At 35.7% G+C, this 16,730-nt stretch overlaps 1 protein-coding gene across 3 annotated transcripts in view; it reads right to left on the minus strand.

Annotated features, from left to right (window-relative positions):
- Positions 1–648: 648 nt before the first annotated feature.
- LOC129754742 (WSCD family member AAEL009094) overlaps positions 649–16,730 on the minus strand; it is a 140,799-nt gene continuing 124,717 nt past the window's right edge. For all 3 annotated transcript variants that reach the window (XM_055750959.1, XM_055750958.1, XM_055750957.1), the window contains exons 5-7: positions 2,981–3,152; positions 2,750–2,919; positions 649–2,687 (exon numbers count right to left, since the gene is read on the minus strand). In XM_055750959.1, coding sequence (XP_055606934.1) covers positions 2,532–2,687; positions 2,750–2,919; positions 2,981–3,152 — 498 coding nt within the window. In that variant the 3' untranslated portion in view covers positions 649–2,531. The remainder of the gene's footprint in view (positions 2,688–2,749; positions 2,920–2,980; positions 3,153–16,730) is intronic.

Below are 16,730 nucleotides of genomic sequence, written 5' to 3' on the forward strand. Positions count from 1 at the left end.
TATAACTGACAGAAGAAGAAAATTCTATAACTTTGTCTCAACGCTAATGAAATTGCATACTTAAAGGCGCTATTTTCTATAATTAAGAGAAAATTAATTATAATAGCCCTTTTCTTCAGACAATTGTTGAATAAACATTAGTTGTTGGGTAAATATAAGTAATCTCGTCATCAGCAATGATCACGATTAATTCAGAAGAAGAATATACCGTTTTTAACTCTAGGGATCAATTGAACCCATAACTAACATTTTAGAAAACTTTTTCTGGAAAAAGTTGAGAGTTTTCCATTGCTTTGAAAACATGGCATTATGAAGTTCATATTACGCTCAAACGATTGGTATATTGGAACAAAAAATTTGGTTATAATTTTTTCATGTTAGGAACATTTAAAAGTGATGAAAAAAGATCTTCAAGTCACATTTCGAGAAATTTTTCAAACAAAGTTGGATTACTCAATCTATTATTTTATTAAAATTTTTTGAGCTTTAAGTATTGTGTTTTCTAGAACATTTGATCTTTGTAGGACATTCCAGTTTCGAGATATAGCTACGGAATCAAGTATCCCCAAGGATCAAGTATCCTCACTCTCCCCTACTGATGTATTTCGAAGGACAAATTAAATTAAAACACAGTAACTTTTCGTAATTGTTTCCATTTTTTCTTTATTTGCTGCTAGAGTCACTTTACATTGGAACAAACACACTTTTTTTAAACTGGTCACTATAAACTTTGTTGTTTCGTTACATCCTGTTACAAGAATTTTCTGTGTTCTATAGTATAGGTATATGTGTTATTTGTTGCGAAATAATAGAAAACTATAGGGGAGAGTGGGGATACTTGATCCCCTTTTCTTATTTTCACCATATCTTTTTGGAAAAAATTAGCAACTCGCCGTCTTTGACACTTTCTGACAGCTTGTAACTTCAAGTTTCTATGCTCCAAAAATTAGAACGATACTTGAACCCGTTGATGAACTAGAAGCATTTTCGTGGGAGTAAAAAAATTGCGATTTTTCTGAAGTTAGGGGAGACTTGATCCCCTTTTGAAGGAGGCTTGATCTTTTATTCAGGAAACCCTAATCCTTGTTTAAAAATCTAACAAAACCCCAAGATAGAATGTTAATTGACTATTTTGGTCATGTTTTTTCTCATTTCACAATTTATAGTAGACATAAGAAGAAAATTCTATAAATTGGTCTCAACGCTTATAACATTGCATACTTAAAGGCGCTATTATTATAATTAAGAGAAAATTAATTATTTTTGCTCTTCTCTTCAGACAATTGTTTGATAAATATTAGTTTTTGGATAAATATTAGTAATTTCGTAATCAGCAATCATAACGATCAATTCAGAAGAAGAATATGCCGTTTGGAAGGGGGATCAATTGTACCCAACTCTAGGGGATCATTTGTACCCAACTCTAGGGGATCAATTGTACCCATAATCAACATTTTAGAAAACTTTTTCTGAAAAAAGTTGAGAGTTTTCCATTGCTTTGAAAATATGGCATTATGAAGTTCATTTTACGCTCGAACGATTAATACATTGGAACAAATATTTTTTTCATAATTTTCCCATGTAAGGAACATTTTAAAGTGATGAAAAAAGATCTTCAAGTTACATTTTGTGAAATTTTTCAAACAAAGTTCAATTACTCAAACAGTTATTTTGTTAAAAAAATTTAAACTACAAGAATTGTTATTTTGCTCATTTTGCCACATTTTTCTAGAACATTTGATCTTTGTAAGACATTCCAGTTTCGAGATATAGCTAAGGAATCAAGTATCCCCAGGGATCAAGTATCCTCATTCTCCCCTACCCTATATGTTTAGCTCGTAGTTTCGAGTAATGGTACATGTTTGATTTCTGTGTTCCTAAAACGAAATCTCAACAGGTTTTCAACTTTCTCTAGAGGCTACGATACTGTGTGTTTTAAATTTTTGTTTTCATTTGTTCTTATTCGTTTCTTTTTGCGTTGCTATAGAAGATCATTAGGGCATGTTGTTTGTTTGATAAAATTTCCTTTACAAGTTGACTGGATATGGTAAAAATATTTCTATTTTGGAAATTGTTTCACTTCACTAATTCCTTAAACGTTTTTATACTAAATCACATGACTAAGGAGTAGATACTAATAAGTAACGCGAGTTTTCTGTTGTTGAGTAACTTGAGTTTATTTTTGGTTTGAAATCGTTAGCATTGATTTACTAAGCCTTTAAAAACGGAAACTTCGTTCAAAATTCATACAAAACCAATTTTTGGAAGTATAGGGCATTTGGAAGCATATCGAACCTATTTATAAATAAGAAATGCAGTTCACGGTTAGAGACATGGAAAACTCTGACCTTAACCTATATGCGCGACTTTTTGGTCTAATGACTAGAAATGGTTCCGGTTTCTTGTTTGTGGAAAACCGTGCGTGTTTTTTTCCTTTCATTTTGTGTTTGTGGCAACTATGGTTCCTGGATCCTGTTGTGCGACTAGAATTTGAGATTCTAACTTTTGTTTGACTATTTGAGATTTGCTCATTAGTGGGCATCGAAACGTCCGAGAGCTGCGTAGACTTCAGCACGTTTTTCATCGATGGTCACCCGCATCGCTGGACTGTATGGGTCGAATTGTAGAATTCGCTTCTTTCTCCTGTAAATGCCTTCCTTTCGTGACAGTGCACACGCCAAAAGCTCCTGATAAAAGATTTCAAAGCTTATCAATGAAAAAATAATTTCAATTTCAATATTCGATTTACCTCATCGATTGGAAATCGGAGAAATTTCAAAATACTTCGTAAAGTTGCTTCAACATTTTCCACCAGATCGTCGTAGAAAATGAGCTTTACTTCACCGGTGAAGTTCTTGGCCCACGACAGGTTGGTTTGCTCCCAAGCCCAGAGTTTGTTTTTCACAAACTGCGTCCAATCTGTAATGAAGTAAAATAATTTTGAATATTGATGAAAACTTCAAATTCAAGTAAAACTTACACCGTCCCTTGGTTCGACGGTATCGATCCGGTGAGGCGAAACCCACGTGGCCACCGCTCTGTCGGTTGAACTCCGCCAGGATGGCCTTCTCCGGATCCCGAATCAGTAGGATGGCTTTGCTGTAGGGAGCCCAAGCATTCGGACCCCATTCGTGTGTCTTGATTACCAGAACCTGTAAAATGAATTAAAATATATCTATAGCTTGGCTATTATAATAATACAGATAAACGATCTTAGCCTGGCCGACTAGCTCGCTCAAAGAAAATCGAACATGCACAGCATTTTTTAGGCCAGCGCTTTTTCAAATTATCCAGTCATAAGAAAAAAAATCTTTACCATCAATATCTATTTTGTTTGGTTTTCTCCTTAACTAAGATTTATCTATTTTGTCCTCAACCACGCTTTGTGCGATTCTTCAAGACCCGTTTGACTATCTTTTTTTCTAAATCCACTTGAAAAAATAATTTGCGCTGCTTAACAAGGCCTGACGGTTGACTTCGTCTCACTTGTTCGGCATTTTTAAAATCGTCCTTTGAAGCTCACAGGGTCTTACTAGGCGGGTTCCCAAGCTAGCATTGCACGATTATGCCAGGTTCATTTGAGGAGACATTCTAAGCTATGTATCTCTTTATTTTTTAAATCTATTCGCCCAGAATCGAATAGCTCCTGGATGGATCGCCTGTGTGAACACAGTTGTGCCGAAAGGTAAACTGCCTTGAATTTCATATACTAAGAAGGCCTGTTGTAAAATTGGAATGAGCTCACGTGATACTTAAGACTACATCTGGCAGTCAGGCGGCCGCATTTTAACCTTATAGAATAATCAAACGGGCTCAATCGAATTATGGACACCATGAAATTTCCTCAAATTTTCAAATGGACACCATGAAAATTTTCTCAAATTTTCAAATGGACACCATGAAAATTTTCTCAAATTTTCAAATTTGGATTCAAATCAAATAAAACAGTCGTTACGGAAACACGCGGCGATACAATTCTTTTCTTAAGATGGCTGAAAAAGTACAGTAGACCGAAACGTTGAAGAATTTGTTATTATTTGATTCGACAATTACCGAAAAATGTCAACTTAAAGAGGAAACAACAACCGGCGGTGATCCAAACTCGTTTATACTAGGGTTACCATATCCCGTAATGCTAAAAAGAATACAATGAAAAAAAAATTTCAAAAGAGTAATGAAAACCCTATAAAATTTAAAAAAGAAACAAAGTAATTTAAAGTCATTCAAATACGGCTAACTCGTTGAGAGTAAAAGATATGATTAAACATTCCAGAAAAAAGCCCGGTCTGGCTCGATGGCCCAGCTATCGAGGAAAAATGCCCGGATTTATCCAAAATTTAAGCAAAATTCAAACCAAAACTACCTTTTTTATTTACTTAATGTAAAATTTGTTGAGCTTGTTTCACCTAAATACACGAGAAACAGCGTATCAAAAAATCTCAAACTTGTCAATAATTTTGGTAATTCAAATCACACAAAACCAACGAAAAAAGAAAAAAAAAATTTTTAACATGTTATATAATTTTGAAAATCATTTTTTTTTTGTTGGAAAAAGTGTAAATGTTGAAAACTTTTAATAAATAATTAATTAAAATAAATGGATTGATTTGAAAAAAAAATTAATATGTTTTGAAGCCAACAAACACTGCTTCTTTTTATATCAAATGGGGTTGTTTTAAAAAGCAAACAAAAACAGTCGCCAATGAGTGACATCACGTCACAAAAAGCAAACTTTATAATTTTACGAGAAAATTTTAACATTGTTAAACAATAAAAAATAAGAACTTCTTTGAAAATGATGAGAGGATTCTGAAACACTTAATTTTAAAGAAATCGGTTGGAATCGGTTACAACCGCGCGAATGAGCGAATTCACGTCACAAAATTCTATATGTTGAAAAATTTTATAAGATAAAAATGCTCTGAAAGCTGTTTAGACCCTCCAGATGGTCGGATTTTTACAAATCGAACATAATTTAGTTAAGTTTTCAATTTGTTCGTTATCTTTAAATTAAAAACAAAAATATTTAAAAAAGAATTAAAAAAATTTTTTTTTGTGATTTTTTTTCAAATAAAGACTGTGAGAAACAGTAATTTTAACGCGATTCCTCAATATGTTGCTATTCAAGGGTCAGTCAAAATGAGGAAAAAGTTAGGCAAAAGATACTGAAAATTGATGATTTAACAAGTTAGAATAACAAAATATGATTTTTAAAAGTGTACATAAAATTTGAAGGCTCTAAAGAATTTTTCAGAATAACTTGAAATTTCGTGACGTGAATTCATTACACTACCCTGATCTGTTTAACAGAGTGAATTCACGTCACAACTTAAAAGAGACCTCGTTCGTTGTTGTTCAATCGAAAAGCTAGGAACACCAAATTATGGGAAATTGTTTTCTCTACAATTTGTTTGAAGACACTAATGTCCTATTCCCACAGAGAGAACAAGAAATGGAAGTGGTATGTACTGAAGTCAAAAATGGCCAATTCTAGCGTGAATTCACGTCACAAAAGTTATCAATCACATCACAAACAACTTAAACTTTTTAATGGCCTAATTATCTTCTTTTTGAAGTAAATTTAATTTGCGACCGTTTGCTACTATTTTTTTCATTTTGAAGTAAATTGGTTGACTTCTAGAATGACAACAGTTCCAAAAAGTCCGGAAAAGCGATTTCACGTCACCGTGGAATGTGTCATGAGCAAATTTTTGTGTAGGTTTAAAATTTTAAATTTGAATTGAACATCGCTGATGTGACTCAATAAAAAATATTTTTTCATGTGTTCATTTTCTACTTTTTCGCTTGATTTTTTTTTGTAGCGGCCCACCACACTCCCCCACACCAAAAGGCTCAATTGAGCCCCCTGGTAATGGAGGCTACTGTTCTCAGCACGTCTGGCAGCAAAACAAAGAAACTTCAACGCGAACAACATCTTAATCATGATGAGAACACAAAAGTTTATTATTTAGTGCGAGGAAATGTATGCTATAATTAAACAAGAATACGATAAGGATCTCAATGGAAAAAAATTCCTTTAAAGAGATCCATTTCTTTTTTTTTTTAAATAAGGTTAAGGGGGTATTTGCCTATCAAAATTACAATCACCAATGGGGTCAGCTCTTCGAATTCTACGAATATGACATATGACCTTACAAGACACATCGACTGGAAAAAGTACTCGGACGAAATAACAACAGCCATCGATTCTATGAATGTTTTGCCTCCTTTAGAGGAGTACCACTTTCTTTCACGTTTGATACATGAAAGTGCACTTTGCGCACAAACAAAACCCATCCCAGATTCATCAGTTCCTCGTAGGCCTCCAAACCCATGGTGGGACCAGCAGTGTTCCAAGCTTTATAAGGACAAATCAAAAGCATTCAAAGATTTTCGGAAATATGGAACTCTCGTCCTTTTTGATGCTTATGTTACCCTTGAAAATCAGTTCAAAAAATTAATCAAAGGGAAAAAGAAGGCGTATTGGCGGAATTTTGTGGGCGATTTATCACGGGAAACTTCCTTGAGTACCTTATGGAAAGTGGCACGAAGCATGCGCAATCGATCATCTACAAATGAAAGTGAAGAATATACACATAGATGGATATCCAACTTCGCACGGAAAGTCTGCCCAGATTCTACACCTGTACAAAAAATAATCCGGAATGTGCCTCCAGATAGGTGTGGTCTGGATTCCAGCTTTTCGATGGTCGAATTTTCACTTGCCCTCCTCTCTTGTAACAATTCAGCTCCGGGAATTGATGAAATCAAATTCAACTTGTTGAAAAACCTTCCGGACGCCGCCAAATTTCGCTTGTTGAATTTATTTAATCAATTTTTGGAAAACAACATTGTTCCCCAAGAATGGAGACAAGTGAGAGTTATCGCTATCCAAAAGCCTGGAAAACCAGCGTCCGATGCGAATTCGTACCGTCCAATAGCGATGTTGTCTTGTATACGCAAATTGATGGAGAAAATGATTTTGTTTCGTTTGGATAAATGGGTAGAAGCAAATGGTCTCCTTTCAGATACTCAATTTGGGTTTCGAAGGGGCAAAGGGACAAACGATTGTCTTGCTTTGCTGTCTTCAGAGATACAAATGGCGTACGCAAAACGTGAGCAAATGGCTTCAGTGTTTCTAGACATAAAGGGAGCTTTTTATGCAGTCTCAATAGAGGTGTTGTCAGACAAGTTGCATTCCAGAGGTCTGCCTCCTCTATTGAACAACATCTTATACAGCTTGCTTTGTGAGAAACATTTGAACTTTGCTCACGGAGATATTGCAGTTAGAAGAACCTCTTACATGGGCCTCCCACAAGGTTCATGTTTGAGCCCACTTTTGTATAACTTTTACGTAAGTGACATCGACAGTTGTATCTCTGAAGGCTGCACTCTAAGACAACTTGCAGATGACGGCGTGGTGTCTGTCACAGGATCTACTGAGTCTCATCTGCACAGACCTTTACAAGATACTTTAGACAGATTGTCTTCCTGGGCTTTGAGGCTTGGGATTGAGTTTTCCCCTCAGAAAACGGAGATGGTTGTTTTCTCTAAGAAACATAGACCAGCTCAACCTAAGCTTCAACTCCTGGGCAGAACGATCACTCAATCGAGGTGTTTTAAGTATCTTGGGGTTTGGTTTGATTCCAAGTGTACCTGGAGGGCCCATATTGAGTATCTGAAAGGAAAATGCCAACAAAGAATCAATTTTCTCCGATCAATCACTGGCACCTGGTGGGGAGCCCATCCAGAAGATCTTTTAAAATTGTATCGAACAACCATTCTCTCAGTGATGGAATATGGTAGCTTCTGTTTCCAGTCAGCTGCCAAATCTCACCTCATCAAACTCGAGCGTATCCAATACCGTTGTCTTCGCATCGCTTTGGGCAGTATGCCAACAACGCATAACATGAGTCTCGAAGTTTTGGCAGGAATACTCCCACTAAAAGATCGATTCAATTTATTATCACTCCGGTTCCTCATCAGGTGTGAGGTCATGAACCCATTGGTGATTGTAAATTTTGAAAAGCTTCTTGAGCAAAATTTTCATACCAGATTTATGTCTATATACCATGTCCTCATGTCAATGCAGGTAAACCCTTCTTCGTATTCTCCAGCTCGTGTTTGTAGCCTAGACTATGATGATTCTTCTGTCCAGTTTGATTTGTCTATGCAGCAGGAAATTCGTGGAATCCCGGATCCACATCGTCCACTTCTGATTCCAAGAATTTTCGAAGCTAAATATAGACACGTCGATCCTGATAAAATGTTCTTTACTGATGGATCACTTATAGAGGAATCAACAGGATTTGGAGTGTTCAACGAAATATCTAGCGCCTCTTACAGCCTTGAGTCACCATGCTCTGTATACATAGCAGAGTTAGCAGCAATTCATTGGGCTTTGGACAGTATCGCTTCAAGGCCAGTTGGGCACTACTTTATTGTAACGGATAGTCTGAGCTCTGTTGAAGCAATGCGCTCGATAAAACCGGGAAAGCACTCGCCGTACTTCCTCGAGAAGATACGGGATATATTGAGTGCTCTTACAAGATGTCGCTTTATCATCACCTTTGTTTGGGTTCCCTCTCATTGCTCGATACAGGGTAATGAGAAGGCAGACTCTCTGGCAAAGGTGGGAGCGATGGAAGGCGACACGTATCAACGTGAAATCGTCTTCAGCGAATTTTACTATTTGGCTCGAAGAAACTCTCTTGTCAACTGGCAGCGCAAATGGGACGAGGATGAGGATGGTCGGTGGCTCCACTCGATTATCCCAAAGGTAAGCCTTAAACCCTGGTTTAATAGATTGGACCTGAGTCGGGATTTTATTCGTATATTTTCCCGTCTCATGTCCAATCATTGTTCCTTAGATGCGGTACTCTATCGTTTTGACATTGCTAGCAGCAATTTGTGTGGTTGCGGCCAAGGTTACCATGACATCGAGCATATTGTTTGGTCGTGTGAGGTCCACCTTATCGCCAGAACGAATTTTATAGACTCCCTTCGGGCCCGAGGAATGCCACCCAACGTTCCGGTGAGAGATGTGCTGGCTATGCTTGACTTGGACTACATGTTCGAAATATATCTTTTCCTTAAAGCTATCGATCTTCGCCTATGAATCTTTTTATTTTCATGTTTCCCTTTCTATCTCTCTTTTCCTCAAAAATAAAAGTGTTAAGCTAAGAAATAAATTGTTAAAAAAAAAACGAGTTTGGCTCCTTAAAGCCTTAAGGTATGAGCCGTTTCAAATAAAGGATTTACAAAAAAAAAAAAAGGTTAAGGGGGGGGGGGGGGGGGGTTAGGGTCTAACACTTTCAAAAAATCGATTTTTTTATTTTTTTTATTTTCTTATTGTAAAACATTTCAAGAATGTTGTGTCAAATTTTCAAGTCAATTGAAGCAAAACTGAAGAAATTATGGACCTTTATCTCCTCCTATCTAATACTGCAAGAAAGCAAGAGCAGAAACTTCAAACGCGTTTTTCTCGAAAGCACAATTTCAAAGTCCGTGGACATCGTCATTTGAAAACTACTTATCCGATTCTTTTCAAATTTGGAGCATATTTTCGACATAAAAAAAACCAGACCCCAACGTTTTTCTTTTTTTGTTTTTTTTTTACTTTGGGGAGATTTTACAGATAAAAAATGGCGGATTTTTTCGTGAAAAATCGTAGTTTTTACTTCAAACAGCCACAAAAATCCCATAAACAATTTTTTAAGTTAAATAAAAACGTTGGGGTCCAGAAAAACATCTATTAAAAATATTTTGCTCTGATTTTTTAACTTCAGATGATTCTGTGCTGAGATACAGTGTCCACCGCAAATCCTGTTTTTTAAAAGGCATCCTCGAAAGTGCTCCGTCACCGGCTCATTTTTCAATATTTTTCTTCGAAAAAATAACTAAATGTTCTTTTAGCAATGCTTTTTATAATGCAAAAAAATTGAATACCTTTGTTTGAACGATAGCTCTAGAAAAAATCGTGAAAATGATGTTTTTTTTACCCGTTAGACCCTACCCCCCCCCCCCCCCCCCCCCCCCTTAACTAATCAAATATTATGCTAAAATTTACATGAGAAAAGCACGGATTTTGACCCGATTTTCTGGATATTGCCCGGTTTTTGATTTAAAATTTTAAAATCCAATGCTCTGAGTTTGCCAGATTTATGGGTAAAAATACCCGGGTTTGCCCATCCTGAATACGCTCAGAAAAACACCCCGAAAGCTTAGGTATGACTTTTAAAATAATTATAAATATTCTAATTTTTTTAACTAATGAAAAGAGAAAAGTCATAGACTGAACATTCCTATTTTGATTATTGGAAGGAATAGAAGTATTTAATGGTTATGCTGATAAACCACATCAAATCCGATAAAATACTTGATTTCAAAAGGAAATTTTAGGTGCGTGATTCCTTTGAACAAACAATTTGTTAGATTTGTGCGCTACGAGCATTCGAGTATATTGCTTTTGTGCTCGCTTTGTTAACTGTTCGGGGATTTATTGCATACTCAAAGGCGCTTATTGCACTCACTGTAAATTTTGATTCCATGATGCCTTCATGAATACGGGATATTTAGGTAAGGTATATATTTAAAGTTTTTGAAAGTTGTGTTTCTTTCGAATTTCTTGTATAAGATTTGGTAAACACACTTCATATACAAAAACAAACAATTTGTTTGTTCTGAATGGCTCTCATGAAAAAGAGTACACTTCGTAAAATTTCATTAAAAGAAGAGTACGCCCATTTTTCGATCAAAATAGAGTAGGTACTTGTACTCTTAAAAGAGTTTGTATGGTAACCCTAGTTTAGACGTAATATTCAAAGGATGAAGACAATGAAGGGTCCTATATGATAGATAAATGGTATGTACCATTTCTTCAACTGTTTTGGTTCGATGGTGAATAACGCTAACTGGGCGGATTCTCATAATTACTGCTTCAACCCGCGTGTTGGTGTCTTCTTACAGAACATAGATGAGAAAAAAATCGTACAAGATCAAGCAATTTTTACGAATTTCTGAGGAAAAGCCTTTATGGCAGTCGCTTAAAATGAAATAATGACAATAATTTTTTTTTTGCATCTAAAACAAACAATGCAATGGTCGAACAATTACACGCACATATGCAAGTAGCGCGCGCTCTTATAACGTGGGAACAAAAGTACTTATCAAATGAGGAAAAAAAACACTATTTACTGCAATTGTTCGACCATGGTTTGTTTTAGATGCAAAAAAAGAGATTTATTGTCACTAGATATTTCTAGGAGCTATAAATCTTAAAAGAGGTGCTATTTTTATAGTCTAACAATGATAAATTTTTGATATTTTTTTTTTTTTGTGATGGACCCACAGGCCCAATTGGGTCCTTCCTCCACCCCATACGCTTCTTTAGAAGTGGGAGGGACAGTTTATCCTATGGATAATTTTGTTTGCATTATTTTATCTAATTCTGTACGACTTGTTTGTCTAACTCCCGCGTATGTCCATCACCGTACAAATTTATATCTGGTATTTCGCCAGATCTTCATCACAAGCATATGATCCTTTTTAGGATTAGTCATTATTTCAAATTGTCTGTTTAACGTGTTGTATTGCCAGTTTCTTGAAAATGTTTATGTTTGAACTGTCTTTGATATTTTGCGGCAGGCTGTTAAACATTTTTAGACCGTTGTAGAAAACTGATCGTTTTGTCATTTCCTTTCTCGTATTCGGTAATCTGAAATCATGGGCTCTTCTCGTATTGTAGGTACATCGTTGCCGTACTGCAGACCGTCCATTAAGTAAGCCGGTAACATTCCGTTCTTCATTTTATATATAAAAATCAAGCTGTTATACGCAATTCTCTGTTTCACTGACAACCATTGAAGTATGTCGAGCATCAATGTACTTGGTGTGTATCGATTACATCGTATCACTACTCGCATGATCTTATTTTGAATTCTTTGTAGGCGCTTTGTTTGTGTATCAGATGCATGTAGTAAAATTGTAGCGCAATAGTCGAAGTGTGGCATGATAACAGATTTAACGTAGATTATTTTCGACCAGAAAGTCATATATCTACTTACTCTACAAAGTACACCATATTTCACTGCAATCTTTTTGATTGTGTAGTCTATGTGAGCTATAAAATTCAATTTTTCATCGACTTGTACTCCTAGGTATTTGACTTGACGAACCCTTTCGATCTCACAACCATCGATTAATAATTTAGGGCTTACTCCTATTTTGCGATTTCCAATAATCATCCAGTTGGTTTTATCAAGATTTAGACATAATTTTCTGTGTTTCAAAAAATCCGCAATATTTTTCAAATCAGCATTTGCTTCTTGTACAACGAGTTCTAGGTCATTTCCACTCCAATAGGAGACGGAATCATCTGCAAATAGCTTGAGACGGCCGTGATTTAAGCACATTTTCATGTTATTGATGTACAATATAAATAACAAGGGACCCAACACACTTCCTTGGGGAACTCCTAGGTTATTTTCTCTGTATCGCGAGTAAGATGAACCATATTTTGTTCGTTGCATTCTATTCTCCAAATAATCTTTGAACCAGCTCAGAACCGTACCATTGATGCCAATTTTTACCAACACTTCTAACAGTAGTAACCGATCAATAGTTTCGAATGCTCTCTTGAAGTCTAGAAACACAGCCACTATGTAGTTTCCGTTTTCAATATTAATCTTCCAATTTCGAAGTATCAAGTTAACTGCAGATTCAGTTGAATGCTGCTTCCTGAATCCAGACTGTTCAGCAATCAATATGTCTCCACCCTCAATAAAGCGTAAGAATTGCTGTTTTACTGCTAATTCTAGCACCTTTTCTTGAATTTCTAACATGTTTATAGGACGATATAACGTCGCCTCTAGTGCATTTTTCTGTTTTTCAATGGGAACTACAGTAGAACACTTCCACGTTTTAGGTATTATTCCTAACTGCAGACTCGTGTTTATAACATTTCTCAACGGGTTGGCTAATACCAGCAACGAATCCTTAAAAATTTTTAAGGAGACATTTTCGATACCAGCTGTGGGTTTCATATCGTTTACTATTTCGTCAAAATCTTGACTACTTATTGTCTCGAATGTGTGAAATTCTCCACTATTGTACATACTCTGATCCACGTAGCCATTAGAGCTTACCGGGATGCTGTTATGAATTTCCATGACGCTATCAATAAAGAAGTCATTGAACTTCTCTGCTATTTCTTTTTCGTCTTTGACTTCAACTCCGTTGAATGTGACTGAATCTGTCTTGGTACTATTTGACTTCATCAACCTTTTTATTGTTTTCCACAATTGTTTCCCATTAGATTTGTTTCTCTCCAACTCATCTTGGATAGATTGGTTTTTAGCTTCTTTTAATTTTCGCGAATATTCGTTTCTCACAACTTTGTAATTTTGCCAACTCCTTGAACATTTTGATCTTAAGAATTGTTTGTAAAGTTTGTCTCTACGTCTTTTGATTTCAATTAGGCTTCTGGAGTACCATTTAGTACCACGTTCAGTACCATTGAGTACCATTTTTTTACGAACAAGTGCATTAACACTATCTTTCAATAAAACATCGATACGTCTTACCAACTCATTAAAGTCAGCGCATTCCAATGTTGGCAAACCTGCCTCAAGAAGCTGTCGAAATACAATGTTGTTATACTGACTCCAATCATTCACAATCTGATGGATCTTAGGTAGACCATCATTAGTACCAAATCCAACTTCAATATTTATAGTCTCATGATCTGACACCCGAAAATCAGGAACGATCTTCGCCTCGGCTCTCTCCACATTTGTGAACACCAAATCTATCCTAGAACTGCTGGATACCGTGATTCGAGTGTCTTCCATAACAATTTATCGAAAACCATATGCCTCCATGACACGTTTCAGATCCCTACACTCTGCTTCATTGTTGAAATTAATGTTATAATCACCACAGAAGATGTTATCAATTTCGTCTACAACAGTTTGACTCAGCCAACTATTTTCCAGAATATCTAAAAACCGAGCATCGCTTGCACTCGGAGAATGATAAATTCCTCCAACAAAGATTTGCCTTTTTCCATCATTGAGTTTGACTGCCAGAATCCAGTTCATTTCAACACCTGCATTTAATAAAATTTCGATTTTAAACATATTTCGTACGTACATTGATACTCCTCCAGTATGTCTTGAATGCGAAAAGCAGTGAATCATGGTGTAACCAATTATGTCCAAAGTATTAGAATTCAAATCCTCCGTTAAGTGGGTTTCAACTAGCACTAAAATTTTAGGCTTTAATTCTTGAGCCACTACGCAAATTTCCTCGAAGCTACTTAACAAGCCGCAAACATTTAAATATAAAATATCTGATTTTGATTGCTATTTACCGTAATCGATGAACATTTTTGCCTTAGAGGCTTTTCTTTTATATATTTCACACTCATAACTCCATGCAGGGTGGCAAATATCAACTTGCTTCTGCAAATCTAGCTTCACTGTGCTATTAAAATTAATACAATTTATACACTTTTCAAATTGTGCACTGCATTCTTTTGTATCGTGACCTTCGCCGCACTTAGCACAACGAGTTGACTCTTTGCAAAATTCAGCTTTATGACCATAATTCCAACACTTATAACAACGCAAAACATTAATATCTTCAAAAATTTTGCAACGTTCCCAGCCAATATTTACTTTACCGCGATTAATCAAAGCACTAAAAGTTTCCGAATCAACTTCCACAGTAGCAATCATCGGATTATGCTTCCATTTCTTATTTTTTTCAATATGAACCACCTTTATTACAGAGTCATTTAAGCTGTTCTGTTTTTTAAATAATTCGACAAACTTTCCATCATCAAATTTATCTTCTTCTGCAAATCCCACTACTTTAATCTTAGGTTTTGCTGGTTGTTTTATTTCTATAGAATATCTCTTTCCCAAAACTTTCAAAGCGTGTGTCATGAAATTCTGTGCCTTTTCCTTTGAAGCACATCTCACCAACACTTCCGCTGTTGATTCAATGTAACGAACTGAGGTTACTCCCAAAGAAACCGGATCTAACGAAGATTTCAGATCTTTACGCGTTACATCCACACTCTGTTCTTTAATTGGTTTCAAACGAACTGTTTCCTCTAATTTAGCTAATGAAGCATTTTGTATTTTGTCATTTTTAGCTACGATATCTCGTTTGGTCGAATTTTTATCATATGCCACTTGTTTACTTAAAACATTTGACTCTAGCGTAAGTTAATGTTGGCGTTTTTTCGTTATCACTTAATTTTCTTTTTTTGGAATTCGAACGTAAGGCATACCTGGCAACTTCACCTTTATCATTAGAAGCTGGTCCAGAAAATGGTTTCATTTCATCACGCACAATATTCTGAATCTGTTTTTTCAAATCTGAAGAAACTATCATTTGCTTATTCATATTATCGATTTTATCATTAATATGATTTATCATACCAACCAAATTATTAATATCACAGTCCACCTTAGAATTGTCCAAACATTCATCACACACAAAAACAAAAATTTTTATTTTTCGTATCAAATCATAGTTTTGACCCACAGCGTGCGATAAGCAGCTGATGTGAAACGCTTTCTTACAACTACCAAAACAGAGAACTTGTTCATCCGTCGATGTTATTCTCCCACAGCACTGAGAACACAACGCGGAACTCACTCTCGCGCATTCATCCATCCCCACGCATACAATCTCTTGCATACCAATCGAGACGGCCTGGCCGCTCGCTTACACACTTTGACAGCGATCAGATATGATCGTTTACAGACGCACACAAAAAGACAATAACATAAAGATACTTAGCGACGGTAAAAAATGGTCTATCCAAAGCAGTCCACAATAGGCAAATTTTGATCCCTTTGCCCAAGGAATATTTAAAGGAGGTAGTGCCGAGGCAGCCTTGCTTTAGTATTAGTACCGTCTGTGACGTCACTGTTGCCAATAATCTGTGAATTTATTTGAATTTTTTTCCTTTTTTGTTAGCAAATATAAAAATTTGAAGATTTTTTCAACTTTGAAGGCACACAATTCTAGAAATATTATTATTCTTCAAGACTGATACTAAAAAAGTGGAATGTAGTAGTTGTTTTGCTTTAATTCAGACGATTGAAGTTGCTGAGGTATCCTAACTCAAATTGACAAAACTTGATAATTAGTTCAAAATTTTGCTTATAAATGTTGAAATCAGTTAGGTTTGAATCGTTGATAAAATAAAATAACCAAAATTAATATTTTTCGAATCCAACCACAATCTTTTATTGGAATTTAGTAAACCAAAGTTGCAATGGTTTTATTGGGGTCAATTGTTCTAAATTAGAAATTCATATGGTACACCATGTTAGATTCAAATCATGACGATGAGGTGCACTGCCATAAACTACCAATCAGACCTTTTGAAAGGGGAAAATTATTATTTTCGCTTGTTTCACATAGAGCATGACAGTGCATTCAATAACAAATTCAATAATAATACACAATGCAGTCTATTAAACACAAAGAAACCTCATAACACAATCAACTATCGGCCTTACAACATAATCCGAATCAAATTGGATTTTAATTTAGTTCTTTAATGAGTTTGACTTTGAAATTTGAGTTCTATCAGTATAAACCTTCGACAGCTTGGCAACAGTGACGTCACGAAAAAAATCCAATATGGCTCTCGGCACTACCTTCTTTCAATATTCCTTGCCCTTTGCCTGGTTCTTCACGGTGATTAA

Source organism: Uranotaenia lowii, chromosome 3 (assembly GCF_029784155.1).
Source record: "Uranotaenia lowii strain MFRU-FL chromosome 3, ASM2978415v1, whole genome shotgun sequence".
Lineage (NCBI taxonomy): Eukaryota > Metazoa > Arthropoda > Insecta > Diptera > Culicidae > Uranotaenia > Uranotaenia lowii.